This window comes from Myiozetetes cayanensis, unplaced genomic scaffold, assembly GCF_022539395.1.
Source record: "Myiozetetes cayanensis isolate MyiCay16 unplaced genomic scaffold, myiCay2020 scf1, whole genome shotgun sequence".
NCBI classification, from domain to species: Eukaryota; Metazoa; Chordata; class Aves; order Passeriformes; family Tyrannidae; genus Myiozetetes; species Myiozetetes cayanensis.
The window spans coordinates 87,952,255-87,978,221 of NW_026086604.1; the positions used below are offsets into that span (position 1 = coordinate 87,952,255).

The 25,967-nt window shown below is 41.4% G+C and overlaps 1 protein-coding gene across 3 annotated transcripts in view; it reads left to right on the forward strand.

The window, feature by feature from the left end:
• The first annotated feature begins 607 nt into the window (after window positions 1-607).
• The window catches only part of NUP153 (nucleoporin 153), a 43,912-nt gene continuing 18,552 nt past the window's right edge, over window positions 608-25,967 (forward strand). For 2 of the 3 annotated variants that reach the window (XM_050307377.1, XM_050307466.1), the window contains exons 1-8: window positions 608-824; window positions 16,640-16,856; window positions 19,079-19,327; window positions 20,563-20,702; window positions 20,786-20,914; window positions 22,694-22,810; window positions 22,934-22,978; window positions 23,076-23,129. In XM_050307377.1, coding sequence (XP_050163334.1) covers window positions 729-824; window positions 16,640-16,856; window positions 19,079-19,327; window positions 20,563-20,702; window positions 20,786-20,914; window positions 22,694-22,810; window positions 22,934-22,978; window positions 23,076-23,129 — 1,047 coding nt within the window. In that variant the 5' untranslated portion in view covers window positions 608-728. The remainder of the gene's footprint in view (window positions 825-16,639; window positions 16,857-19,078; window positions 19,328-20,562; window positions 20,703-20,785; window positions 20,915-22,693; window positions 22,811-22,933; window positions 22,979-23,075; window positions 23,130-25,967) is intronic. The other variant, XM_050307552.1, reaches the window with a different exon arrangement.

A 25,967-nucleotide genomic window follows, 5' to 3' on the forward strand; every position in this document is an offset into this window, starting at 1 on the left:
CGCCGTCTCCGGGGCTCACCCTGGCACAAACCTCCGCTCCCAGCCTTCGAGTCGTCCCTGAGCCGCGCCCGGGAGTGAACCTTCCCCTCCCTCCACCGCGTCCCTCTGCGGGTGGCGGCAGAGCCCAGCGCGGGGTTTTCCCGCGCAGCCGGCCCGCCCGGCCCGGCCCCTCCCTCCTTCCCGCTTCCCCGGGAGCGGGGCCGGCGCGCGCGGGGGCTGCCGGGCCCTCCCGGCGCCGCTGGAGTGACGCGCCCGCGCGGGCTAGTGACGCGCGTGCACGGCCCGGGGCGGCCGCGGTGTGGTTGGTCGGCGGGAGGCCGGGCCGCGGGGAGGTGCTGCGGCGGCGGCTCGGGCCGCGGGCAGGCGGGCGGGCAGCGCACGGGGCCCCGCCACCGGGCGGGAGCGCGCGAGCGAGGAGCGGCAGGAGCGCCGAGGGGCGGGAGAGGCGGGAGAGGGGAGAGGCGCGCGAGCGCGCGCGCGCGGGGAGGGGCGGGGCGCAGGCCGCGGAGGAGCCCCCCGCGCGCGCGCGCCAGAGGCCGCGCGCGGCGCGTGGCGGGCGGGAGCGGCGCGGGGGGAGCGAGGCCGGGCCGGGCCGGGCGCGTCCCCGCGGGGCCCGTGACGGTGACAGCGCGGCCGGGCCGCGGCGGGGCTGCGCGGCCGCACCACCACCACCACCAGCAGGAGGGGGAGGAGGCCGCCGGCGGCGGCGGCGGCGGCCGGATCGCATCATGGCCTCGGGTGGCAGCGGCGGCGGCGGCAAGATCCGGATCCGGCGGCACCACCTGGGAGCCGGGAAGCCACCCTACACGAGGGGCAAACAGCAGGTGAGACCGCGGGCCAGCCCGGTGAACCCCTTTCCCTGCACCCGCTCCTCTCCTTGGCTCCCCCTGAGCGGCGGGAGGAGGCGCCCCGGAGGCCCGGCCCGGCCCGGCGGAGCCACCTTTTCCCTGCCCCCCCGCCCTCCACACAGCCCCACGTGCGCGGCTGCGGGCCGGCATTTCCCGGTGGAGCGGCCCGCGGGGAGGGAGGAGGGAAGGGTTTCCCGCCGGGGCCGCGGGGATTGTGGGATTTCCGGGCGCTCGCCCCGCTCCGTCCCCGCCGGCCCGCGAGGGGCTCCTCGCCTCCCCTTTGTCTCCCGCCTGTCCCCGCTCGGCAGGAGCAAAGGCGGGAGGAGGAGGTGGCGGCTGGGAAGGGGTAGGTGCGCATTCTCTCGCCTGGCGAATGGAGCGGGCTGGCTACCGCTCTGCGGGATGCTCGTTTTGTCTCCGGGCTGCCCGGCTAAATCCTGGTTAAATTGGTTTAAATTGCGTTACGAAGTGTAGTTACTCTTCAGATTTAACTACATCGCTTCCAATATGAGCTTTTTTGGCGAATTCCATATTGTGGATTACTCTGTGAAGGTGCTGGGTAGCTAGACATCTTCCATTGTGGTTTTCTTTTTTTTTTTTTTTTTTTTTGTAGGATTCTGCCTGCAGAACCTTTAGGTCTGCATTTAGCGTTTTTTCGGTGTCTTGCCTGTGCTTAAATGTGCAGTGCAACTGAAATGTAACTCTAAATCATAAGGCGTTTTTTCCTCCTTTGTATTGTAGGACAGAGTTAGATGGATTTAAAAAAACCCAGTGTTTTTAAATTGTGATACAAAGATCCTGCACCACCTAGAGTGACTACAGGGGGAAGAAGCAAAGATCCTTCCCATCTGCTGTTTGCCAAGAAATTTCAAGATGCCCAGAGACAGTGCTCTGGAAATGCCTTCCACGTGTATTTATGAACCTGAAATTGACTGTTCAACCAAAACGCTTACATGATTAAATCGGTAACATAAGATAGGGGATTGAATATTATATGCAAAATTGAGGGAGTGTTACGCACGAGTTGTTGTCAATGAGTTTTTATTATTTGGGAACTGCTATACTTAGTCTTTCCTATAGTGAACTGATCAGCAGTGTCCTTGTAAAGCTGGCAAGGGGATGCTTCATCCAAAGAATCGCTATACTTACAGAGCAAATGTTGAAAGTTCTTATGTAAATGGCATAAGGATAACATTTAAATTACAATGTATTGTGTATGTTGATTCTATGTAAATAGCTGGTAAACCTTATGCATGAATTTAAAATAATTAACGTAGATGGTTTCCTGACTCTTCTATTGTTTGTTGTCTCTGTATGTTTTCCAGTAGGTTTATTTAAACAATGTACCAAAGCAAACACGTGCTTGGGGATATCTGTGGGATTCTACCCAGAGAATGGGTGCTGCAAATCGAATATACAGACCAAATTAACAAGTAATATATTTGGGGAAATATGGTAAATAGGAAAACCAGTAGGTGTCAGATATGTGCATTTGTTACAATGGATAGCTTTTTTAACCCTGTGCAGGTTGCTAACTTTCATTACATAAAAAGATGAGCTCTAGGTAGATAACTGACTTAAACTGAAATTAATTGAAGTGTTTGTATTTTCAGTATAACATGCACTCTGTGGAAGTATTCCGTGGTTTGGTGTTGTCTCTCAGTAATGAGTTTGGGAAGACATGAAAGTGCTCAGTGCAGTTTTGATATGAGGTTATACCCCTGATTCTGAACACCTGCTCCCCTAATAATTATCAATAAAATAAGTTCATAGAAATACTTTATTAGAGCTTTTCTAGGTGCTTGCAGTCAAGACTGCAGTCCTGAAATCTGTCTCATCAAGCTCTGAAGGTGCCTAAGCACTGTATACAGTGTAGCTAAGAGCTTTAAAGTTTCTAGAATATCTAATTTTTTTTCCACTTGAATGAGAGGTGAGTAGCACGATGCCAGGCTTACAATTGTAAGCCTGGTCTCATGTTTTTTTTGGCGTCTTGTTATGCTTTCATGATGTTGTTACTTTGCCATAGTCTCCCAGGAAGCTCGGTCAGGTGAGAATTCTCCAGTCATGTCCAATATGTGCTGCAGAGTCAGTCGTCTGTTAGGTGCAGCAATGGCTTTAGAAGACAATTGGAAGAGGAGATGCTGCTGCTTCTCAAAGATGCTTAGCTAAAGCATTTGTTCACAATGTGGTAGACCCTGCTTCAGTTTCCTTTTTTGCCTGGAGGCATCAACCTACATCTTCCACTTTCCGGGCAAATATCCCAGTCGTCAAGCTGTGTGTTGTCTTCAGTTCTTCTGACTGAAACTGTGTGATTATCCAGAAAAAGAATTTGTGATTCACTGAGCCAGGAAGAGGATGCATAAGAAGATACTACCTTCCAAGACTGGAGACATACAGGATCTGATCCTTTATTTCAGAGGTTAATTTATGTGTTCGTGGAATAAACATGCAAAGTGTAGTATTTCCTGCCCTTTTCAGTGCCTGACAGACAGCCATGCTTCATTATGTTTGCATGTATGCTTTTTTAAGTCTAGAGCATTTTTTTAAACAAGCCTCAAATAGGTGAGGTGAACAGATGATGTCTGCTAGATGTGACTTGCAGGTTATGTATTCTCCTGGAAAATGGAGATGTGGGTGCAGATCCCCCCACAAGTGAAGGAACTAAACCTCGTTGTTTTCCTTTCTGAGCCACCACCCTACCTTATAAGAAGTGCACTGTCAGCAGCTGTATTACTAAACCAACAATAAAAATGTAGCAGCACTGCTAAGTAAAGATGGTATTGACTCATTCACCATGAATATCTGTGGTGTGGGAATTGCATCTCAGAAAGAAAAGAGCCTTTTGTATCTTCGTTTTGGGTGTTCTTGGAGTAGTATTGCAGAGTTTGCCCCATTGACTGTGCTTTCCTAGTGGCAAAATGTTGACAGCTCCACGCTGAGTGCATTGACTTTAGGTTACACTATGCTTAGCATGCTACCTGGTTACTTAGCCATCTCATGCTGAAATATCCAGCCTCCTCCTGCACTGTTTAAGAAGCTTAGGCCCTTGAGTTAAAATTATGGCTTCTTTTAGAGCTAAGCACATGCAGGCAAGGAAGCTCTTGTGTCCGGAATCTGGGTTTCATCTTCCGGATGTGGCCCTAGTGTTTCTAAATGCTGGTTTGTCCTGGCCATTTAGGTAAACTGATGATTGGAATTACTAGTGCGGATGTGTAAATGGGAGGAATGTTTACATTGTGGACTTACTAAGCTTCTAGAATAGTAACTGTATGTTTCTATTGTCAATTTTACGTTTAGTTTTATGCTTTTATGTGTGCATCTGTGTGCGCAGGTTACCCTGGAACAGGGTCATTCTCATCGAGGTAATATAGATTTCAGAGATTTTAAATGTATCTTATAGGAGAAGAGACTAAAATAACTCTTTTTCGTAATCTTTTCTATTAGATAATTAACCACTGAAAGTGTCAGAGAACTTTGATTCTCCCGGGCTTATAAACTCATACAAGGAAGTTTGAGAAAAAAACAGTTACCTGGAAAGTGTTTAACCTTTCCATAAACTTTTATGTATAAGCGTAAAACTTCATCCTAGAACTGTTTAATATCAGAGATAATACTTGTAGATTAAAACTTCTACTAGGGAATTATACGTTTTTGTTTTTTCTTATGTGTGTATGTGCCAGTGCATATTTATAAAGTAGATGTGCTACACTGATAATACAAGAAAATCCAAAGATGTTTTCCTTGATGAAACCAGCTTAAGTTTCTGCATGTTTGTAGTTGGTCTTGTGCTGATTAGTTAGGGCATTACCTGACAAAGGGGAGGAGAAGGCCACTGAAAGTCACTTTCACTGGTCCTGAAAGCCCCTCTAGATTGCTGAGTTTCACAGTCATGTGAGTCATCCTGTAAGGTTCTTTCTGGAAGGAATAGCTACAGGATCAGGAACTTTAAGTATGTTTAAATGCAGCAATAACTAAATCAGGGCATGTCACCTGCTGTGGTCCTGAGGGTAGGCCTTGCTATGCAGCGGGCAGGTAGGATTTCATAGATTTTTTCATAAATTTTATTATACCAAGTTTATTTTGTGAGGAAATTTGGGAACTCTGATGCTAAAGAGTTCTTAGAGTATCATATTTAGTAATGTTTCATAAACCTTGGACAGGAAAATATTAATTAAAAAAATCTTTATTAAGAATTTCCATAGGGACCTACATGAGTACAGTTGTATTGGTTTAACTCTATCAACAGGATTGCAGCTTGAAACTTCCTTAGGTATTTGTATTTGTATGCAACTCTGCTTGGTTTGGTTTAGCAGCAGGCCAACACGTGGTGCTAGAACAAATAGATTGGAAGAAATGTTTAATGTGTATTTAAAGATTTGTTTTTAAAGGATGGGCTAATAGTCAGCATCAAAGGTTTTGTCTCTGCCCCAGCAATATCAAATTGTATTAGCAAAACAAATGTTTAAATTTGATATATGGCTTTCTGCTGCTGCCTTAAAAAAAAATGTATACTAATTGGGAAGAACTTATAACACTGAGATACTGACAGTTTTCTCTCATTTAGGCTAACAGTACTGTCAGTGGTACAACAAATTGTAGATGATGATTATTATAGCATTTTATTAATATTCTGGGTTTGTCTTGCAAAGTGTTGTCGTGATAATCTTGGAGGCTGTGAAGTATTGGGGAAGAATATTAGTGGGCGCTATCTTAGGAGGAAAAAAAAGCAGATGAAATAATTGACTGTGTTAGCTGGGACACTGCAAATTGTCTTTGGTTGCTGGCAGCACATCACTTCCTCTGAGTTATTTATTCCTCCAGTCAGTAATTAGAACCAGTTCTCACTCCCCTGCCACAGACAAACTGAGCTGCTGTTGATTCTAAGGACTGCGGGAGGACAGAGTTCAGAACCTCTTTTGCGTGCCCAAAAATGTTTGAGCAGAAGTATTTCACGTTGGTGCAGATGGTGGGCTACCATACCATTGTGTAACGAATTCATAACACAGGGAGATGACTGGCTCAGTGGACATGGGACGAGTGGTGGATGTTGTTTACCTGGACTTAAGCAATGCCCACAGCATGGTCTCCCATGTGATGATTCCTGTCATCCATTTGGTGAAATATGGACTTGTCGGGTGTACCATAAAGTGATTGGAAAATCAGTGGGACCGTTGACCTCAAAGGGTTGTGATCAGCAGTACAAAGTTCCAGTGGGAACCAATTGCTAATAAAGGCTGTCAGGGATTGATATTGAGACTGATGCTGTTATATGTCTTTATTAAAACCTGGAATGAAGGAATACTATGAATCCTCAAGAGGTTCCCAGATAGTACCAAACCTGGGGGAACTTCAGCCCTGTTGTATGATGAATCTTGGATCTTGGCAGAAACAGGCTGTCAGGAAGTTCCTGCATTTTAGTAAAGGCAGATGTTAAGTTCTTCATCTGGGATGAAACAACTCCACCTACCTGCTGGACAGCAAGTTGAACCTGAGTCATCAGCATGCCCTTGAGGTAAAGAAGACCAACTGCATGCTGGGAGGTATTAGTAAAAGCATGGGGAGGATGTTCAGGGAGTTATTTTGTCCCCAGTGTTCAGCACTTCTGGGACTGCATCTGGAGTGTTGTGTTCAACTTTCGCCTCTCCAGTACGAAAAAAAAAAGTCATCATACTGGAGTGGGTCTGGTTGAGGGCCAGGCAAAGGCCCATGGCTGAGAGCACTGGGTGTGTTCAGTTTAAGAGCAGCAAACACCTAATGAGGCTATAGAGAAGGTGTAGCAAGGCCCTTCTAGAAGGTTCGTAGCAATAGAAAAAGAGACAATGGACACAAGATGCAAGAATGGTAATTCCGATTTCATATTAGGAAAAATCTTTTAACTGTGAGGAAAACCAACATGGTGGAAGAACTGCCCAGAGAAGTCTCTGTCCCTGGAGGTCCTCAAGGCCCAGGTGGACACAGCTGTGTATGACCTGCTGTTCTTAGCCCTTCTCCGACCAGGAGGTTGCAACAGGTGACCTCTGGATGCCATGCAGCCCCTGTGTATGTGTGGTTATGTCAAAGCTGCAGTTGGACCACAGAGCACACAGGACTGGTTTTAGCATAAATGTTGCTGTTCCTCTACCTTGGTAATCCTTTTGTTGGTCCATTCTCTAATTCTGTCTTCGGAGTTGTGCTGCTTTTTGAGGGAGGAAATAATGCCTCCATCCCACTGTTGCAGTTTTTCTAGAATTAGTTGCAAGCTTGCCCTCAAGAAGAGAATAGCTAAAGGGTTTTTTTCTAGGGTTACTGTTTTACAGACCAATTTTTGAAAATGTCTTCTGGGCTTTAGTGGTCAGTCATATGATGCTTTTCCATTTTTCTGCTATTAAGTTGTAAATACTGTGGGGTTTTTTGCTTTTTATTGTTTTGTGTAATCAATTCAGTACTTATTGTGTTGATTTTTTACATCTGTGATGTAGTGAGTAGTAGTGGTATTTATACAATCATGAGAGAAGGGAAAGATGTTCCTTAGTATGCATGTGTGTGCTACTAAGAAAGTATAATGAAAACTCTCTTCTGTGCTTTTTGTAACATGCAATAATATGAGTCCTCAATGCTGCAGATTTTTATTACTTGTTAAGGTATTGAATTACTATCTATGCAGTTTCACTAACAACTGCCCTAAATGTAGACATATTTCTTGTTTTCCCTTGTACAAATCTCTTGTGCCAAGCATATTGCCTTCTTGACACTACATTTTAAATTTTATTTTATTTTGCTGCTTTAAAGTCTTGCTTTGTCCTTATGTCTGAATACTACAAGTCTTACTGCCTGTTAAAACTTTTTTAATTGGAGGTACAGGATGCCATTCAGAGGCTGTCTATTATTGTCTCTGTAGCTCTGCTCTTGTAAAGGGTTGTGAGAGTGTCCTGAGGAGCTGGCTGACTTTGCGGTTAGTTATGAATGTATTTTGAATCAAACTTTTTTGAAGCAGATGTGTCTCACAACTCCTTCCCTTATTGGAGCTCAAGCTCTGGTGACCTGAAGGGCAGAAGTAAATCAAGCAAAGAGTTAAACTGTTCAACTGGTGGTTTTTTTGAGACTGGATTACAGGTCTAGTGAGGCACTGAAATATGTAACAAAATGTTAAACTGATGGGGAAAAACTGTACTAGTATGTGCAAGACTTTAATATAGATGCATTTGTAGTTAAAGTCATCCTGAGCTAAGCAGATGAAAATAAGATTTAAACTGGTTTGAATGTAGCTGTGTTAGGGAATTAGTGTGGTGCAACTAAATAAACATTAAATTTAGCTGTAACAGTGCACATGTTCTAATGTCAGCCCTTAGTATTTGTTAATAAACTTACTTTACAGAGTTGTAGAATATGTACAGATTTGTAGATGCCATTACTTTCAGTCACTACAAAAATAATCTCTATGTGCAATGGTAATTTTTCATGTTGCTGGGAAGAGAACAATGTTTGGAGATACTAGCTAAATGTTTGTGAGATGTTCTTGGTTCTGTCAGTTGAGGTGTGATGAAAAAATATGTCCAGAAAGACACTGCTGCCTCTTACAACTGAAGATCACTGCCCTACAGCAGAGGTGAGGCTACCTGGACTTTCCAGTTTCAGGATATTACCTTAAAATGTCAAAAAAATATAACAGTATGCACTGCTACTGCAGCTAAAGCAACTGTGTCCAAAAGTCGGTGTTTTGGATTCTCTTAGACACCAGTTCTTTCTTTTTAAAATCTACTTGGGCAGTGCACGCACCAGGGTTAAATGTGTCCTATTTAAAGTAATTGCAGGTTCTGCTGGTTTAGATGAGTTGTGTGTGTGCTACACAATGTCTGTGTATGACACTTAAAAAGTAGGAAAGCTTTGGGCTTTGGTAAAATACCACATTATCACCGGGAACAGCTAAATGTGATTGTTTGGTTGCTTCATTTTAACTTACAGATTCAAAATTGTGAATAAATTAACATTTAAATGTGCGACAGGGTTGGCTATACATCTTGCAAAAAGATTAGCTTGTGATGTTGTCAGCTCAGTTTGTAGTTCACCATGGACAGAAAAGATACTTCAGGCAGAGCATATGAATACTAACACTCATCTTATTTAACAGATTAAGTCTAGTCTTCCTCTTCAAAGATTGTGTTTTACTTTGCAGGGCCACTCCAAAGTGTCAGGAATGAGATTTTGTAGTCCTTGATTGACGTTTCACTGTTGTTTCAGGAGTTATTGCAGAATTTGGGCTATCTTTTTGTATTACATATACAGTGTGTCCTTACTGCTATGTGCCATAGATTGATCTGTGATACCATGTTTTTTTGTGAGTGCTCTTTGGCAAAGTGGCATTGAAAATGTTTAATGTGGGAGTCTAGTATATTATAGAAGGTAGCAGATTTGTAGTGTGGGGTGTGATGCATTGATAGCCCTTGTGAGCATAAACTTCTTTGCTGTAAATGCAGAAAAGAGGAAGAGCTTGCCATTTTCTCTTAGCAGTTACGTTTGGTGATGTTGAAATACTGTAATGAATTCAATCTTACTACATAGAGAATACCTATAAATAAGACAAACAATTTTATGTCTAAACAGTGTATTTAAACCCTAAATATAAAATGTATGTTTTACGTTGCTAAATCTGATACTTGTACTAATGACCTTTTAAAGACCATCTAGTGCTATGGGAAATGTATTTCTTGATCATTCTTATTTTGAAAATTTTAAACTTCTTGTCTGTGTGGTTATGTCAGAAATAAAGAAAAATCATCAGTTTAGACTATAGGATTCCCTTATAGGAAAAGAAAGATAACCTGAACAACATTTAAATTAATGTAGTTCTACATACTGTCTATGAAACTTGACTTCAGTCACACTGTGGCAGCTAAGTTGTGGCAGCCTTTCAATTAAAAAGTATTAACTACTTAAGAGTTCCTTCTTAGATTGAGGATGAAAGAATTTTAAAACTGCTTGTAAAGTTGTAAAGTGAAGGCTTTTTTGATACTGATAGATTTCCATCTCAAAGCGTAACACTGAATGTAATTTACAGCTCCCATTGCTGATCACTGCCTAGGCTTAACTAGAGCCTAATGTAGCACTTCCTAAAAGGAAAGAAGAAAGGTGCCTTGTACTTCATGCTCCCTTTTGTAATGTTGTCACTGTGTCAGCTGAAGGTGTGGACAAAACTTGAGATAAAACCATTCAGTGTCACAAGGATTTAACCTAGTGGACTAGGCACCAATTTATCTATCAGAGCACACACTGGTGTTTTGCACTCAGTTCAGCTGATAATGATATGTACAGATGTGTGAACAGTGTGAGTTTCCCTGCAATGTTTATTCTAAAGCTAATTAGACTAAGGAAAATAAGGTTCACTTCCAGCAGGGAGAAAGAAAGTCACTGGCATCTGGTAACATAATCCTTTCTTCATGACTTTTAGAAAGAAATCTGAACTAGTCCACTTGCCTTAAATAAAGTTGTTGTTTTTCAAATGTTACGTAATTAATGTCATTCCTGAAACATATTGTTCATATTAAGTCATAAGTTTTATTGTCTTTTTTCTAAATGAAATATCAAACTGCTGTCCTACATCCAAATTGAAGCCACTCCCTAAATCACAAAAGCAGAGTTAGTATAAGCCAGTCTAAGTCTGCTGTTGCAAGAGACAGTCATGTCACATTTCCATTTCTGTTCCTGCTTTTGCATGATCACTCATGCAGCCACATGGTAAGCTGCACCAGCGACCTGACACCCCTGAGGGGTAGTCCGTACCGTCACAGTCTATAGACAAATTTTTGACTGGATCTATTTATTAGAGCACTGATGTAGTTTGTCACTTGGTTGCATATGTGTGCTCGTAGCAGCACAAGGGAAGGGTGAGTTGAAAAGGAGAAAGGGACAGTGTCTTTAATGGCAGCACGGACACAGGATAGTTAAAAGAAGGGAGAAGTTTTGTTTCGTGTTCCTCTGGTCCTGGCTGCCTGATGGTACTGTCTCTCGGGCCAGTTCTGGTGCACTAAGCCAGTTTAACTCATTAGCCCAGAAGAGAAGCGTGTACTTTTTGCCAGATTAATGAATTCAGCTAGTACAGAGAGTAGCCTGCTATGTGCCAGAGCTGGCATGAGGTAACTTTGGGGGATGGAGAGGACATGAAAATTCTTTACTGATAGTTGTAAGTGGTTAGGTTAGTCTGCTGTGTCTCAGTAAACTTTGCCATTAGGGGCAGGTTTTCTTTTTCAGGATGTACTGATTCATATGTTTTAATAACTTGAATTTTGAAATGGGAAACAGAGCAGTATCTGAGAGGCAAAATCTTGATGCTTTTCAGAGGTGTACATGCAATGAAGTGAAAATTAGCTCTTTTATCTGCTTGTGTATTTTATATCTCTGACAAATTCCTGTAAGTGTATGACTGTTACATAATTTATATATAATTTTTTTCATACTTAAACCCCTTGGACTGAAATCAACTCAGTTATTAAAACGGATGTTTTTGAGTAATGCATCATTGCTGAATACTCCTGCCAGCACTTTCCCTACCCTATACTATGTGAAAGACCCTTACAAACTGGAAAAACTATCCTGTTCTGTAAATATTTTTGGCCAAGAAATAGCCTGCTTTTAAGTTTGAAATTCAAAACTTGTGACCATAAACTATTGATTTTTCTTTTTTTATATAAATCCTTTGAAGAAATGGTATTTTAAAATAACAAATTATGACATCTGTTTGTTTACTGGTGTTTCTGTCTACATATCTTTTACTTAGTGTTGCAACCAGCATCAGTTTATGAAAGGCAAGTGCTGCTTGACTAACCTGATCTCATTCTGTGACGAAGTGACCCACTTGGCGGATGAGGGAAAGGCTGTGGATGTTCTATGTCCTCTACCTAGACTTCAGTAAAGCCTTTGACACCATTTCCCACAGCATTCTCCGGGAGAGAATTCACCTGGCTTCCCATGGTGTGAACAGAAGCGGTCTTTGCTGGGTGAAAAACTGGCTGGATGGCTGGGCCCAGAGAGTGGTGGTGAATGGAGTCACATCCAGCTGGTAGACTGGTCACCAGTGGTGTTCCCCAGGGCTCAGTACTGGGGCCAGTCCTTTTTAACATCTTCATCAATTATGTGGTCAGGGGGATCGAGTGCACCCTAGGCAAGCTTGCAGATGACACCAGGTTGGGTGAGAGTGTCGATCTGCTGGAGGGCAGGAGTGGTCTGCAGAGGGATCTGGAAAGGCTGGATTGATGGACCAAGATGAACTGCATGAGGTTCAGTAGGGGAAGTGAAGTGCTGAGACCCGCACGTGGGTCGCAGTAACCCCATGTAACACTACAGGTGTGGGACAGAGTGGCTGGAAAGATGCCCGGCAGAAAAGGACCTGGTTGACAGCTGGCTGAACATGAGCCAGCGGTGTGCCCAGGGAGCCAGGAAGGCCAGTGGCATCCTGGCCTGTATCAGCAATACTGTCATCAGCAGGACCGGGGCAAGGATCATGCCCCTGTACTCAGCGCTGTCGAGGCTGCACCTCAAGTCCTGTATTGAGTTTTGAGCCTTTCACTATAAAAAAGACATTGAGATGCTGGAGCATGTCCAGAGAAGGGCAATAAATCTGGCACTTGAGGACATGTTTAATGACGAACATGATGGTAGTGCTGGGTTAGCAGTTGGACTCAATAATATTAAAGATGTTTTCCAACCTTTATGATTCTATAAAAACAGGGCTTTGGACCCTCCAAAGGAGGATTTGGGTCTTCAAGACAGGGTTTTGGGCCCTGGAAATGGGCTTTTGGAGGTGAGAAGGAGGGTTTGAAGCATGAATTGGGTTTTGTGCCATCGAAGGATGATTCGATACCACATAATAAGGCTTTGCCCCCTAGAAATGAGTCTCTGGAACCTTGGAGGAAGGCTTTCAGCCCACTGGATTGAAGTCTGAATCCTGAAGAGGAAGCTTTGGTCCCTGACATGGAGGCTTTGGAAGCTAGAGTTTGGGCCTGAAGATGTGCCTTTGGACTCTATATAAGAAGACTTTGAACTCTACAAACAAGGCTTTGAACTTTCCAAATGAGACTTGATGCCTTCAAAGTAACGCTCTAGGCCCTTCAGATGAGTCTTGAGACCTTAAGAGCAGGGTCTGAACTTAGAAATGAGAATTTGTACCCGAACAAGGAGGGTTTGGACTCTTGGGTGACAGTTGGACACGATGATCCAAGAGGTCTTTTCCATCTGCAGTGGTTCAGTGATTCCATGATGTCAAGCCAATGTGACTTGACAGTACAACTGTTACTGTAGTTACTGTTGCTATGATGTTTGTATACATAGACTTAGATACTGATTTAGCAGAGCTGCAGACACTTCAGATAATGCACAGATTTTGAAAAACTGTTGTAAATATCTGTTCATAAGCTACTGTGTCCTTCCAGTGGATTTTAATTTTGTTCAGCTTTTGTGCTGATATTTTTTAGGATGAGTATGAGTTTGTTTGAGGTGAATAGACAGCAGTTGGTACTGACAGTAGCTCAAACTTCTGAAATCAACCAGCTAAGGAGTAAACAGTGTTCACTGACTTAAGTGTTGCTCCACACAATCAGGATTGTCCCATTACGTCTTCTGCCCTTTTGTGATAATAGTTTGGTACCTCTGGGGCCTGCAGAAATTAGGATTTTTGAGCATTAAAGCTGTGTGTCAACACTGCTTTTTCTACTCCCAATCTGGGGTTGGGAACTAGAAAATTTTTTGTGCAGTAGCACATTCAGAGTAGCCATAGTGAATGAAGTTGTTCAGGAAGGGTCTGGTACATAATCGTGGCTTGAGGAGATTGGGATCTGAGCAGTTTGCTCAGATTTTGCTGGAGGAATAAGTCTACTAGACTTGTCCTTTGCTATGTCTTTCGTATTTCACCTCAGAAGATCTGTTTGCATCAATGAGGTGGTGCGGTATCCTTGTCAGCCTTCTAGAAGGAGTAATGATTCCTGTGTGGGGAGACGGTAGTGCCATGGAACCTGGGCTGGAGAAAACGCAGAGCTGATGGCACAGGAGCAGTAGAGAGGAAGTGCTGTGCTGCTGGCAAGGTGGGTTTGTGTTACATGTGCAGGCAGAGGGAAAGGGTTTTCAAACACATGTGCTGAAATTGAAGATTAAGAGTATCACAAGTTAGGGTGAGATTAGAATGCCAACTTTAAAGACAGTGTAAGGCGTGATCCTTTGCGGAAATGTCCTGGCAAGAATAAGGAAGTGTGCATGTTCCAAAGGTAGTTGGTCAACGGTGCGTTAACTGTCTGACTTGGTCAGGAATCCAAACACAGTGCTTAATTGATTGGCTTTCAGCTCTGATAGGCAGGTTGGATATTTTTTTTTCTTTTTTCCTTTTTTTTGTCTGTGTGCATGTGAATAGGCATACCTGGGGTGTATGGCTTACTTTGTGGGGGGAAGGTGTTTGGTTGTTTTAGCAGGATCTGCATTTGATGGTGTAATGCCTGCATAGCTCTTTCAGAGTGCCTTTAATCATTATGTTTTGCAGACAGAAAACAGAGGTGCATTTTCATGTATTCTGCTTTCTCTTGCTTTGTCACTAAGCCAACATTATTCTGGAGCATAAAACTATGCTGCATCTTCCACTGTGCCTAAGCCAGATGGAACAGGCCATTAGTACTTGCTACAGTATGACTGCGCTGAGCGAGTTCCAGCTTCTGGTTTGGTTTGGGAAGTTAGCCTGTGTTACCCAGCTTGAAGTGCTGGTGATGTGGAGAACACTGGCAAGGCTGCCCTTTGTGAGAAAGGGTCAAACCAGTCTGGTTTTAGATATGGATGGTAAAATGTTACCTTAGTTAATTATTAGTCTAGCTAGATTCTCCAGTTACTCATTGGGATGACTAATGGTTGGGTGTTTACTCTTCTGGATGCCTATGACTTCTTTCTTCCTGAGTCTCAGGTAGCTTTCAGTCCTGGGAGAATTTTCTTCAGCAAGAGAATGATACAACCCTGTTTTATGTTTTTATTCTCTTGATGGAGAAACTCTTTAGCAATAGGAATATAGCACTGCTTAGCTTTTTGGAAAGAGCATCGCCTTGGATGCAGTTTGTGTGCTGACCATTTGGTTATTTTGGCAAATTTTGACTCCTCTTGAGTTCCTGGTATGCTTTTCTTCATATAGCAGAAAAATACCCCCCAAAAAGGGGGACAGTGTGTCATAAGGAAAGGTGAGGGGCTGGGAAGAGAGTAGGGACTGCCTCTTTGCTGGTACCTTGCACTGAACTGCTCATGAATTCTGGTATTGCATGCAGTTAATAGTTTTTTGTTGTTGGGAAGCTGAGGCTTAGTATGTATGTAGAGTAGTATCAACACCCTGAGTGTGGCATACTAGCCTGTATCTTAGTGTGATAATTGTGATGGATGTGTTTATTATACTGTATTCTGTCTGTTTTGAACTGTCTCGATGTTTATTCTGTCTTTGTGCGAGTGCAAGATTAAATTACTTATCATTATGAAAAATGTCAAATTCAGACAGCCTTCTTTCTGTGAAAAGGCTTTTATTTTCTACCTTCCCTTTGTCCTCTTTCCCTGCCTCTGCCCCCCAGATTGAAGGGTGTCTAATTTGTTTATAACTCCTGTAAGTAACCATATATCAAGGACTTGAATGAGGAATATGGGCTTCTTTTTTTCATTTGTGTACTGGTTTTTTTAGGAAAGTTGAAGACGGCAGAGTTCTTGTTTCACAGTTGTTTACTAGACTAATTAGTATATGTTCAGATAATTTTTAGATAATTTAGTTGCCTGAACCCAGAAGAAAACCAAAGTAGCTTGCCAGAGCCTTTGATTACGTGTATTAGCAAATGACAGTGGAGTTAAGCAAAAAAAATGTTTAAATCTTGTTACTTTTTAGATTTTTCAAAGTGTTGAAATCATGGAGATAGATTTCACTTTTGCTTCCAGCTTGCAGAGGTTGGCAGCTGGTTCTGTGGCTGCAGTCAGTGTAAGAGAGGGGGAACTCCACGCTGCAAGCAATCTGCTGCAGGGGCTTGAGATTTGACAGGAAGGTGTGTTGAAATATTCAGGACATGATGGAGATCAAGTGACTGCCTAAAACAAAATGGTAAATAAATATTTCCTAAATGTAGAATGTAAGCATTGCAAATAGTTGCTAAATGTCATAATGGAAATGGCTTTTATTTATTCATTACTTTCAGAATATTAAGGTTTAAAGATAGAAAACTTTAACATACCACAAAAAGAAATTTGATCAGATTGGATCTGTTGAACAGTCCTGTAGTGAGGAATCTGTTCAACTATAGCTGTTGAACTGTTCAGAGCATAATAGTGGGTTTATGGATAGACTTTGTTACTGCAGTTCAGCATTAGAAAGAGAAATACTTAAATTCACCGATTTTAGCAGCTGTTACAGTTATCAGCATTGCTGTAGATAATTGCTGAGCTTCTGGGTTTATTGCTTTTTCAAGTGAAGACGTTATGAGGAGGAGTCCTCAGAAAAAGTGTGTATATCAGGAGTTATTTAGAATTTCCTGATGACCTTGTGACTTAACAAGTTTCTGGTGAATTTTGGTTGTGGTTTCAGAATTTTGAACGTTGCCAAGGTCACTGGGAAGTGCAGAAATTGATAGGTCAGTACTAACTAAATCAGAGTTAGGTGAATTTTTGTCATGCAAGTTCCAGACATACAGAAATTCTGTGTGAATGATCCACCCACCTCTATTTTATTCATCTGAATATTGCTGTCTAATATCTGTCTTCAAGGTAAGAGCAAGGCTGCATCCTGGAGAATGTTGCTGACTGTGTTTCTGTATCTTTCTTTCAAGCTGGGACTCATTAGCAGAGTGACTGAATCAGTGAAAAACATTGTACCAGGATGGTTACAGAAGTATTTCAACAAAAGGGAAGATAAATGTGTAGATACAAATGAATCTCCAAACCAGGAAGAGCATCCAGTAAACTATCACCATGATTATGCAAATGAAGATGCCACAGTAATTGATGGGAGAGTCACGCCTGAATCAGCAAGAATTAATTTGGAAGGTATGTGAAATATCATTTAGTATTCTGACCATCTGTATTTATTCACAGATTTCTAGTTTTGAATCTAGATTTCTAAGAGAAACTGGAAGGAGCATTTTGACAAAATTAAAAAGACCCCACAAAATAAACCAAAAAAACCCAAACCAATATCCAACCAACAAAACAAAAACCCCAACCAAAAAAACCCAAAACCAACAGAAAGCAAAAATAAAGAAAAAAAAAAAAATGTTTTTTGAAACTGTCTTAGCTTCACACTGTAATATTTAAATCGCAAAACATACCAGAGGTTGGCTTGGAGCTCTTGGAAGTCATCAGTTAAATTCAGGTAGTCAGCTAGCCAAATGCAAAGTACCGATAGTATTCATTTGCTAGGGCATTGATTTACATTTTCTTTTTAAAGGATCTGGAATGGAAGTTTATCTAATTGTCTACGGTAATAGAAACATTAATTTGTTTTGTTGTTCTCGATGCAAAAGGCCAGATACTAGAATGCCAGAGGAAAATAGCTTCTCATGTCCTGATTTTTTTTTTTTTTTTCCTTTGGGCTTCTTCAGTCAATTTATTCAATTTCCTTATTGGTTTAATGGAGATCTGGGGAACTTTGTTTGTGACATTGTTCTTTTTAAAATATTTTGTAACATTAAGGTGTTGCCTGGCTAACATGGAGTCTTTGAAAACTATATGGCCCCTTGGCAAAAAAGATTGCAACCTCTTTACTATAAAAAAGATTAATCTGTATTTTATATCTCTGCCTCTCAGTGTCTCTGTAGGACTCTCTAAAAATTTGCGTATGATCCCATTTGAGTTTCTTTTAAATTAGCTATTTTGTGGAAGTCAGTTTTTAATAAGGAGAGAAATTTAGTCTGACCACTTGTACGTAACCATCTGTGTGGAACGTCAGTTGCTTCTGTTGTTGGCAGAACAAAAAGTAATGAGGAAATATCTTTATCACCAGTGTCATCTAATTGTAAATAAGGAGCTTTATTGCTCTCTGTGTAGCTGTAGCTTGAGAATAAGTTTGTATAAAGGAATAGAGAAGGTCTTCATGAATTAGGAACATGTGTTGGCTTTCCTGAAGAACTGTGTGAAAGGATCTTTCAGTAAGAACAGCTGCACAGCAAACTTTCTAGCTCCACAAAATCGGGAGCAGATGGGACACCCTAGAACTTCTAGTAGCTTGTGTTGCAATCCGTGGATGTTGTAGCCTAATCTTTCTTTCCATAGTTAATAGTAAGATTTTTTCATTATTACTGGTATTTTTATTTTAGAGAGCCTGTTTCTTCAGCTCTACCAATGTGCTAGAGCCTGTATTCCTTTGCTTGACCAACCTTCAGTCTGATAACCCTTTCTTTATCTCAAATGAGACTATCCCGAAAATCTACCAGTCCTTTGGAGAATTACCCACTGCAGTGGTTATGTAGATCGAAGTGGCTAGTTTAGGCTTCAGTGCAAGTACCAAGAGGGTCGTGTTTCAAAATCCTGTTCATACCCAGAATTCCTGGGAACGACTGTGGATTTACATGGCTATCAGGCAAGATAGCCATTCATAGCTGTTCTGTTCATGTGGCAAGTTGGAACTGTGAGACTACTTTTTGCGGGACACTGGCAGTGTTTACAGACTCTTTTTGTGAGGAAAAATTGCCCATCTTTCAACCAAAGCCATGTTGCTTACTTGTCTTTTGTGCCAAAATCTCAAAAATCAATGGAGAGGAGAAATGTTTTTGTCTGTAGCATGACCTGATATGGTAGAATTTGGGAGGGGCGATGATGACACCAGAACAAATAAATCCCCCGAAATCTCTGCAAATACACCTTTTCATGTTATATATTAAGACTAACATCGTCTTTGTTACAAGGTGATACAAACTACAGAGTTGTCTGTAACTTGTTGTGTAATCTCAAATTTTGGAAAGCTTGTTGCACGTGTTATCTATGCAGAAGAAGGAATTTATGCAACTTTGGTTTAGTGAAAGAGCATAGAGTTCAGAATTTGGTGTAAAATCCTGTCGTTAACTACTTCTTAATGGGACGTCAGGATTTAGTATTTCAAACAGCGTTGCTGTTGCAGTCAGATGAAACCCTATCTGGGTGAAGAAGTTAAATTCGGCTTCTCTATTTTTGTGCTTAGAACTTGGCAATAACATTGCTGTTGATAGAAACCAGGTTTTGGCTTCTGTGAGCTTGTCTGTAGGAAAGCTGATTGTCTCGCTGTTCTTGTTTAGAACCATCCACGAGTAGGTCTGCACTGAACTTCTCAGATGTGTTAACAAGGCCCTCTCTCCATCGGAGCCATTTGAACTGTACTGTGTTGGATCCCACAGTACCACACTGTCAGCCCTCTACATCTTCTGCGCTTGGCATTGGCAGTCCTGGGCTGTCTCTTGTAAAAGAAATAAAAGATTCTACCTCTCAGCATGATGATGATAACATCTCAACTACCAGTGGCTTCTCCTCTAGAGCATCTGATAAAGGTAACTTTTGTGTTCTCTAATTAAGTTGTTTGGTAACGTGAAGTACTTTGTGTTCTTAAATATTTCTCATTACCTTAGGAAGTAAAGTGGGTGAATGTCAGCTTTGGATGTTAGAATTAAATTTCATTTTTAATGTATTAGAAACATATAATCCTGTCACCTTTTAAATATAACCATGCTTTGGAATACATTTGTGAGTCCCTGATGTTCTAAAGAGTTGGTGGTGATAAATACACTTTTAGCTGGATTATCTGTAAATCTTGAACTGGGACAGTAGGATCTCAAGATTGATTTGCTGTAGGTTGACAGCTAGGTTGACCTAGAGAAGGAGAGACTCTGAATATCTAACTCACAGCTGGTTAAATGTGAGTAAATATAGGTGACAAATGAAAACACAAGATGTTTTGGTTTTTGTAGTGTTTTGTCTTTTTTTTTCTTACCAGGAGTCACTAATGGAACTATTCTGATTGAAAAGGTCTGGGCATTTTTTTTTTTGCTTTTCTTGGTAGAAAGCATCAGTTGTCAATACTGCCATGTCTTTTACTGAGTTCAGTAAGGAATGTACACAATTTTAAAGTTAAAAAACCCCTAAAACATTGTATTGAAAAAGATGGGGACCCAGCTGCCTCACTGAGAAAGGGCAAACAGCAGGTTTGCAAGTTTTTCTAATCCCCCATATAAGTGGGAATGGAGGCATGCTCAACCAGTTCTCTGGAGACCATAGTTTTACAGTTCAGTTTGTGTTTCCTGGGCTTAGCAATATAACCTGAGTTTGCTAGGATGCAGGTCTGTCCTATGGTGGCCTCCAGCCCTTTACCAACATAGGAAGAACTTTGTATCATTATAGATGCACCAGTGTTAATGCACTTCCGTTTTATTTTACCATGAAAGAAGAAAAAATAGAATTTCTCTGTCCTGGAAGCGTGCTATTAACTTGTGCATGCTTCTGAAAAATTACTGAAAGGTAACGTATTTGCAGTTCTGTGAACAGATTTTAGGTTCAGAGTTGATACTTGGCTTTCATACCATATGTGAAACTAATCAGTTTGAAGAACTCTGAAGCTTAAGAGTGCTGGAGAAATGAGTGTAAAGGGACTTCTTCATTCTGTAAGACTTACTTTTTCATGTTAAAGAACTCTGATAAAATATCAGAGATATTAAAGATAAAATATCTTAAATATGACAGTTCTCTATGTGTTCGAGGCATTTACATAAAGCATGTGTCATTTTGGCAGATGTCACAGTTTCGAAAAATACTTCAGCACCACTGCTCTGGTCCCCAGAGGCTGAAAGATCCCATTCCCTCTCACAACATCCTGCATCCAGCTCTAAAAAACCTGCATTCAATTTGTCTGCTTTTGGATCTCCCTCTCCTGTGAGTACTGCACAGTATTAAGTTCAGTCACTTTGAATGTGTAGCCATTTTTACTAACCACATATCATAATACCTTTCTGTAGTCGCTTGGAAACACTTCTGTCTTTAAGACAAGGCAGCTTGGCGATTCTCCATTTTACCCTGGAAAGACCTCTTATGGTGGTGCAGCTGCAGCAGCAAGGCAGACAAAAGTGCAGATTTCTGCTTATCAGGTATGAAAATAGTAGTGTGGCGTGGGGGAAAATGTAATCAAAGTACAGAAGGGGTAACTCTGCCTAAAAAGCTCTGGGTGGGGAACTGAAAATGTGGAAACAGTTCCTATTTTGCCCTCTCAGCCTACAAAAGTAAAAAAGAGGCATTTTTGTTTAAATTCTCAGTTTATGTAGAAATACTTAACTACAATGCACAAGAATGACAGTGACATCTTAGTTGCTGGGTAGTTGTTTGTTGTAGGCGTTTCCTCTGTTGTTATGTCTTTCAAAAATTTCTGTTTTCTGCCATTGTCTGCCTCTGACTGTATTATGTTAAAATAACATGTAAATAAATAGTAGGATGGCATAACTTTGAAAGCTTATATTTATAGTAGCAAAAGTTGATACTTTTCTGTAGATCCTACATTTTAACTATGAATATACTGTGTAAAAGTGTGAATTCTTTAATACAGTAATATCCAAAGGGCAAATTTGCTCATCCTTTGGTCTTTTGTTGCTTAGAGGCATGCAGTCCTCAATACAATCTCAAGATAAACAATAAGTCCCCTCCATTTTACTATTGTTCTCTGTTATCATACCTCTTGAGAAGAGCTGCTTGCCCCAAAGTGTTCTTTATGTTCTAAAATGAACCAGCAATTAGAAAATCCTTACTACCTTCAGTAGCTAGAGGTGAATCTAAAAAGATGTCAGTAAAATCTGGTTTGATTGGAGTGTGTTGTGTTTGTCAGAAAGACCTTTATTAAAAAAAAAAATAAAAAGCCAAAAGAAACTTTATTTAAGGAACTGGCAGTTAGAGTTGGCTGAACCTATTCTGTTTCTGCCATGGAACAAGGGGACCTACAAGTTCCTGACTTAGGGGAAACCTTGAAAATTTGCGGTTTGTCCGGACTTGGTGTCGAGTCAAAATTCAGAACACTTAAAACTTCTAGGAGTGTAAGCTGGGAGCCCTCTTTGGCCAGCTATTTTTATTTTTACAAAAATAAATGTGGATTGTGCTGAAAAGAGGAAGCAAATACCAGGCTTTTAAGGGAGAGACTAGCTTGCTTGTTGCTGCATGCTGTAGAGTACAGCAAGTCTCACTTGAGTTTTTTATATGCTGTGATCTGCTTCCTGTCTTCACATAGCAGTGTGGTAAGCGTGATGTGGTTACATGAGAGGCTTAATGTAATTTTAATAAAAAAGAAAGGGTCACACTGAAGTTTTTTTAACTTATGTTCAAAGTCATGTGGTACAAATAAAACATTTATTTTTTCAGTGTATTATGCTGAGATCTTTTACAGTTCAAATCAGAGCTTTATCTGCTTGAACAGAGTAAAAAGATCTCCAGTCAGCTGTAATCTTGGGGGAAGGGAGGAAATGAGAGAAGTAAAACTAGAAATTCCTGATAATAATTGTATACAGTGGTTTTAGGATGACAGACTTAAACCATCATGAAACTCCAAGATCTGTTTTGTTACTGAAAGTACTTTCTACAGCACAAACCTTTGCTTCAGTTCTGTTTTCCTAATCACTGCTTCAGAGATTATACAGGCCTAACATCTTCCATCTTATGACCTCTTACATTGAAATATTTCATTTATTGCTTTATCCTTCTCCACTTAAACTTCTATAAAGTCAGTAGAGTGTATTTTCTTCTTGATGGCTTCAATGCTCTGCAAGTACATTTTTCTTTTTCATTAGAAGTATTGGTTATGTCATCATTGTATCCATAGGGCATAAAATGCACACGTGTTTAACTCAAAATCCAGCATCATAACATTGGCAATGCTAATTTTTCAGCCGCCGTTAAAAAGACAAATGAAAGCTAAACAAGCAAATGTGCAATCCTATGGTGTGACAAGTTCCACAGCGCGGCGCATCTTGCAGACATTGGAGAAGATGTCAAGCCCTTTGGCGGTAAATGGCACTCCTTTTCATGCTTTGTTTCGTGTGCTTGAAAAACATCGTAAATATGTGGCAGTATAGGATGAAGATCGTACTCGTGTCGTTGCTTAATTTACTGCACTGTTTTTTCAACAGGATGCTAAAAGGATTCCATCTTCTGCTTCTAGTCCATTGTCTTCTGTAAGTTGATCACAAAACCCCCATGTTTTTGTTGGATGGAACCCTCTTACGGGAAAAAAACGTTCTTTAATATTTAGACCTTTTTTTTCCCCCATAGCCTGTGGACAGGAGCGTCCTGAATATGACTAGCTTCCAATCCAGACAAAACCAGGTAAGAACCAGTAACATCTTAAGCTGAGATAGATAACTTTCTGTGCTTTGTAGCAGTGAAAAGCATATGCATGAATTGAAATTAATATTAGCATTGTGTGAATTATAGTATTTTTGGCTGTGTGGAAATAGCTAAAAATGTCTTTTCTACCCACACCAGATGAAGGACTGGGAAGATTACTCAGGTTGAAAATTCTGTTATATTTGTGTGATGGCAAATTGATATGTCAGTCAAGAACATCTTCTCTAGAACACACAAAGTAGTTTTATTGGGGGCAACTTGGGATTAAGTTCATGTTAATATTCCTGTTTAGGAAAACCTTTTATTACAGAAATTATCCGAAGTAGAAAAATATTGACTGAATCAGACCTTGTGCAGATTTCCATGTTTATTTTGAGAAAAAAATAATCTATTTTTTATTATTGCTCAGAGTAAGGAGAAGGAAAATTGTTAAATGTTGTCACTTCTGTAAATTTGTGTTCCTAAATTCCTGTTTGGAGGTTGCACTGAGTTGGTGATAATGCTGTGGTAAATCATTATTTCCTTGTTTTTGTTAAAAAAAAGTTGAAGTATCAAGTTTGTTAAGTTGTAAAACCGACAAAAGGTCACTTTAAGGTCAGGCAACCAAAGGAACGAAAGTGGAGCTTTTCTTCCATGCAAACTTTTTGTCTGTTGTTTTAATGAGAAAGTGGATATAATGTCTCAAGAAGTTTCTCTGCTAATCACATTTCCTCTAGTTTCTTTGTCCATGTGCTAAATTACAACAGCGTTGAAAAGTAGAGCATATAATTTCTTTACCAAAAATATTATCCAAATAATTGAAAACAAAGCCGATACGGATTCTCAGTTAAAATGCAGAACCACACCTGTGATGAGGCATTAAGAAAGATCTGCTGGATTTGCAGCGTAGCCCCTGACATCAGTCAGAAAGCGAATGTTGCACACAGCTGTCACTGGGTAAAAATAGAGAAATTGTCTATTCATAATGCTAGAATTCATAAAGTTTGGCAGGGAAAGGGTAGCCCTTGATGAGAAGGGAGGAAAGGATTGTGTGCGCCAAGGAGAGGGTTTTGTGTTTTCCTGCTAAAGCAAACAAGTGGTTGACATGGCACTTGAACACTCAGGCAAAACTTCTGCAGATACTATTTTTTTCTGGTATTTTTCTTATTTTGAGGATCTGCACCAGACAGAATAACTCTTAGTGTATTGAACGTGTAACGGGGTGACTTTTTTGTTGTTGTTGTACATACCTGACTAACTAATTTGATATCCTTCTACAATAACATCACCTGCTTGGCATGTGAAGGGAAGGCAGTGAATGTAGATTTTGAACTTTTTAAGGCTTATGATGCCATCTCTCACAGTATCCTTCTGGACAAGTTGTCCAAGTGTGGGATGAGTGGGTGAAGCACTGGCTGAGCAGCAGGGTTGCAGTGAATGGGGTTACATCTGGAATCCAGCTCTGGGGGCCTCAATACAAGGAAGGCAGGGACCTGTTGGAGCAGGTCCACTGGGGGGGCCTTAAAAATGATCAGAGGGATGGAGCACCTCTCCTGTGAGGAAAGGCTGAGAGGAATTGGGGTTGTTCACCCTGGAGAAGGCTTCAGGGAGATCTTACTGCAAGAAGTGTATCACCTTTTGGTATTTAAAGGGGGCCTATAAGAAAGGTAGGGGGCAGGGCCTGTTGCAATAGAACAAGGGGTAGTTGTTTATCAGTTAAAAGAGAGTTGATTTAGACTAGGTATAAAGGGATGAGGATGGTAGAGCACTTGAGCAGGTTGTCCAGAGATCCCTGGAAACATTCAAGGTCAGGTTGGATGGGGCAGGTGGGAGTAACATGGGCACAAGTAGAAACTGGGGGAGGAGAGCAGCCGGAGAGCAGCCCTGCAGAAGAGGATCTGGGGGTGCTGGTCAGCAGCAGCTCAGTGTGAGCAGCGTGTGCTTGGGCAGCCCAGAGGGCAAACCACGTCCTGGGTTGCATCGAACACGGCACAAACAGTGGTCAGGAGAGGGGATTATCCCACTGCATTCAGCGTTGGTGCAGCCTCACCCTGAGCACTGTGTGCAGTTCTGGACCCACAATTCAAGAAGGATGTGAAGGTCCCTGAATGTGTCCAGAGAAGAGCAACAAAGCTGGTGCCAGGGCTGGAAGGCAGCCGAGACTTTGGGCTTGTCTAGTCTGGAGAGAAGGAGGTTGGGGCGTGACCTCAGTTGGTCTTTGCAGCTTCTGAGGAAGGGAAGTGGAGAAGGAGGTGCTCATCTCCACAGGATCCAGTGACAGGACAAATGGCTGAAAGCTGCATCAGTCAGGGGAAGGTTTAGACAGGACACTAGGAAGCAATTCTTTATTGAGAGTGCGGTCAAACACTGGAACAGGCTTCCTAGAGATGTCCATAGCCTGTCAGTGTTAAAGAAGCATTTGGACAGTGCCCTTAACAGCATGCTGGTCAGCCCTGAAGTGGTCAGGCACTTCACTGACCAGTCAGATGATTTTTGTTGGTCATTTCCAGCTGAAAATACTCTATGCCAGTTCTATTTGTTTCACATTGAATACCAACAGTGGGCCATTCTTCACTCAAAATGGTTGTATGAACTTAAACAAAGTACATTTTACTCAAGATTTTGAAATGAGTTTAATTATTTTTAGAATGAAGTATCTTTATACATAGTACAACATGAATTTCATTAGCAAGAGTTGTGAGATACTGTGAAATTAGATCTGCATTGTAAACAGAGTTTTCTGTCAATAATAATATAAATAATAGCATGTATCCTAAGTCTGATTGTTCTGATCATCAAGGCTGTAGATGATTTGGTAAATAGTGTAGCCTTTTGGGG